Source organism: Physella acuta, unplaced genomic scaffold (genome assembly GCF_028476545.2).
Source record: "Physella acuta isolate Inbredline_101_S28 unplaced genomic scaffold, ASM2847654v3 ptg001273l, whole genome shotgun sequence".
NCBI classification, from domain to species: domain Eukaryota; kingdom Metazoa; phylum Mollusca; class Gastropoda; family Physidae; genus Physella; species Physella acuta.
This window is the reverse complement of record NW_026732788.1, coordinates 294,719-297,676: the sequence shown is the minus strand read 5'-3', so window position 1 is coordinate 297,676 and position 2,958 is coordinate 294,719. Positions and strand designations below refer to the sequence as shown.

The 2,958-nt window shown below is 35.0% G+C and overlaps 1 protein-coding gene across 1 annotated transcript; it reads right to left on the bottom strand.

The window, feature by feature from the left end:
- Positions 1-2,400: 2,400 nt before the first annotated feature.
- On the bottom strand, positions 2,401-2,757 carry LOC131957869 (uncharacterized). The gene has a single exon (XM_059322677.1). It carries the CDS (start codon positions 2,755-2,757, stop codon positions 2,437-2,439), a length of 321 nt encoding a protein of 106 aa, XP_059178660.1. The 3' UTR covers positions 2,401-2,436.
- Positions 2,758-2,958: the final 201 nt, after the last annotated feature.

The following is a 2,958-nucleotide window of genomic DNA, read 5'->3' as shown; positions in this document are numbered from 1 at the left end:
ATGGATATAGTTGGAAAGTTGTAAACAATATAAGTGGGTCATCTGAGCGTTCAACTCATACAAGTTGAAGTAAATCTGGAGTTGGGAGTTGTAGTAGATATAATTTAGCAGTGAGACTAGATCACCCCCCCCCCCCTTCCCCCCACCTTTTAATTCTCATTAAAGAGTTGGTCCAAGGCATACAGTCCATCTTTAATCTCCTCTCCAAACACATACATGTACACAAGTACTCATGCACAAGTACACATAAGCCCACGTATTCACACGTACTTACTTAGACACGTATACACTTCTAAGCATATACAGTCATGCAAGTATACAAGTACTCACGCTCACACACATTCACACACACACACAAACACACATTCACACACACACACACGTGTACGTACATATACACATGCATGTATGCGCTCTGACTTGATACATAACATACGAGCCGACCCGCGGCGTATCATACGCCGTTATTTAGTTGTTTTATTTTCTACTTTTCAGTAATTCATAATTTGTGAATTCGACAGTACCACTGCTGCCACTGAAAATATTTGCTTTAAAACACTAAAACCCTCCTTTCACTCAACCCCTACCCCCCCCCCCCCCCCCCCCCCCCCCACGTGAAAGCAGCCTCCACTTAGTTACTACCCCTAAGTATAAAATAGTTTTAAACTAAATTATCTGCCCCTAGTAGCCGTTACTAAACCCGGCTCTACGATGTAAACATTTAGCGTGAACTACAGCTCACCAGACCATGTGGGTGTGGGGGTGGTTGCGATATGCCTAGAGAGGAAAAGAGGGGACTGCTCGGCGCTCTTACAGCTTGTTTTCTAACGTCTCACAGAAGAGAATTATATATATAGATGAGACAAATCTTGGGTACTATGTTCATACATGCAGCCTTAAAGGTTAACCACGGGTGAAAAATTGTCAATGTCGCACGTTTATATGGTAAAACACATTTTGTAAACACTAAATGTATAAAGCAGGAGTGATCTCTACTAAAATTTCTCGAATAATGGTATATAAAACTACGGGAGATGGCAATACTGAATATAGATATGATTTTTAATCAATTTATAATTACTTAAACTTTTTAAAATATAATAGAATCTTGTAGAAAAAAGACTTGCGCACTAAGTGAAGAGCAAGCTATGTGTATTACAGGCTGATTATTAGTACTTTATAAATTCATTCGCCTTTTTTGTGAAAAATCGGAAATAGCATAAATTCCGGTAAACGGAAGTTACTTAAAGTTCGAGAGAATGCAGTGATTTAGATCTTTTACTTTTATGAGAACGTTGGTTTATCTATCAGAAACCGTACTCAAATTATCGGCTTTTGAAAACCCAAAAGTAGAATAAATTCTAATTCCGGTCACCGGAAATCGCTGAATAGCTGGTACAAAACTACACATTTGATATAATAATTATTTTGAAATTTTACCAACCAAGCTATCGTTTTTACAGACTCACAGACTACACACACACACACAAACATACTGACAAACTTTCAAAACTATGTTTTTCCGACTCAGGAAGGTGTAAAACGTCGAGATTTGTAAAAATCCCGATTTCGATTTTTTGTACGATTACAATACTTCCTCTATACTTCGTAAACGAGAAAGTAAAAATGCATAAAAAACATAAAAATATTGTAGTTCTAAGTAGATACTTTCTTTCAATAAAGGGATATCTATTTATTTTCTTTACGTGGTGTATGTATGAGGAGTGCATTGTGTGTGTGTGTATGTGTGTGTGTGTGTGTATGTATGTTTAAAATATAAAATATAAAATTCATTGTGAAAAATTATTTTCCGGCATCGAACGAATTACACTTAGCCCCCTCCGATCGTAAGCTGCTGCTATAGTTATACACATATTTAAATTATTGCATCAGCTTATTTCGTTAGAATTCGAAGCAATTACTATCAAGAAACCACATTAAAAAATTAAAATACTAATTAACATTTTTAAAAACAAGTCTTCCGATCGTGCCAAATGATTATTTTTTATAATTGTTCTCTCAGAAAGTTAATTATCCAACAAGTAATTATCTTAGTTAAGACATAACACGTTGGCTTAAAAAATTAATTACATCTTTGAGTTTTTTAATTTTTTAATGAGATTTTAAAAGTAAGTTAATTCTTCTTTTTCTTGTTCGCTCCCGTTACACTTGGGGCAGATGAAGTAGAGTTCATATATTTCTTGATCTCGACATTTGTAGGGATGATGTGGTCAACACTATGTCTAGCTACCTTTACTTTGCCTAACGTGAGCTAGTTACCCATCGTAGCTGGGTGGACTGAGGTAGGATCTATAGACTTGAATACAGATTAATTAACTTAATTAGCTTCACATCATTAGTGTAATTAATAATAGTCATATCGTTCCATTTTGGGGAGAATTTTTTTTTTTTTCAATTGTCCAGATTTTATTTATCTTAAAACATAACCATCTGTCCCTTTCTTTTCTTGTCTCCTCCTAACTCAAAGTGTTTGCAGAGCTTGATTGGTAATTGTCTCCTATATTTACATTCAGTGCACTCCATACGAAGGACAATTTTTCTGTTGGTTTTAGCCTTCTTTCTAAAAACTGGCTTGTACTGACCCCCATAACCGCTCTGCTTTCTGTCATAACGTCTTTTACCTTGGGCATACAAGGACGCCTTTCCTGCTTTGTACTGAGTAACTTTATGTATTGTGTGCTTTTTGCATTTCTCGCCCTTGCAGAAGGTACGTCTTTGTTTTGGAACGTTCACCATTTTGAAGATTCAATAAATCTAAATCAAATCTATTGTCACTAACAGCAACTTAGAAATAATAATAAAATATAATTTCATTTTTAAAAATATACATAAAGCTTATGTATTGTGTGGGGATTTATTATATTGTTATATTTTATTATACAGGATGGAGTAGAGTTATAAAGCAAATCTATAACACCGCCTTTAGTTTTTTAAGTT

Coding starts and splice junctions, on each gene's coding strand:
- LOC131957869 (XM_059322677.1), bottom strand. CDS start 2,757: ATGGTGAACGTTCCAAAACAAAGACGTACCTTCTGCAAGGGCGAGAAA.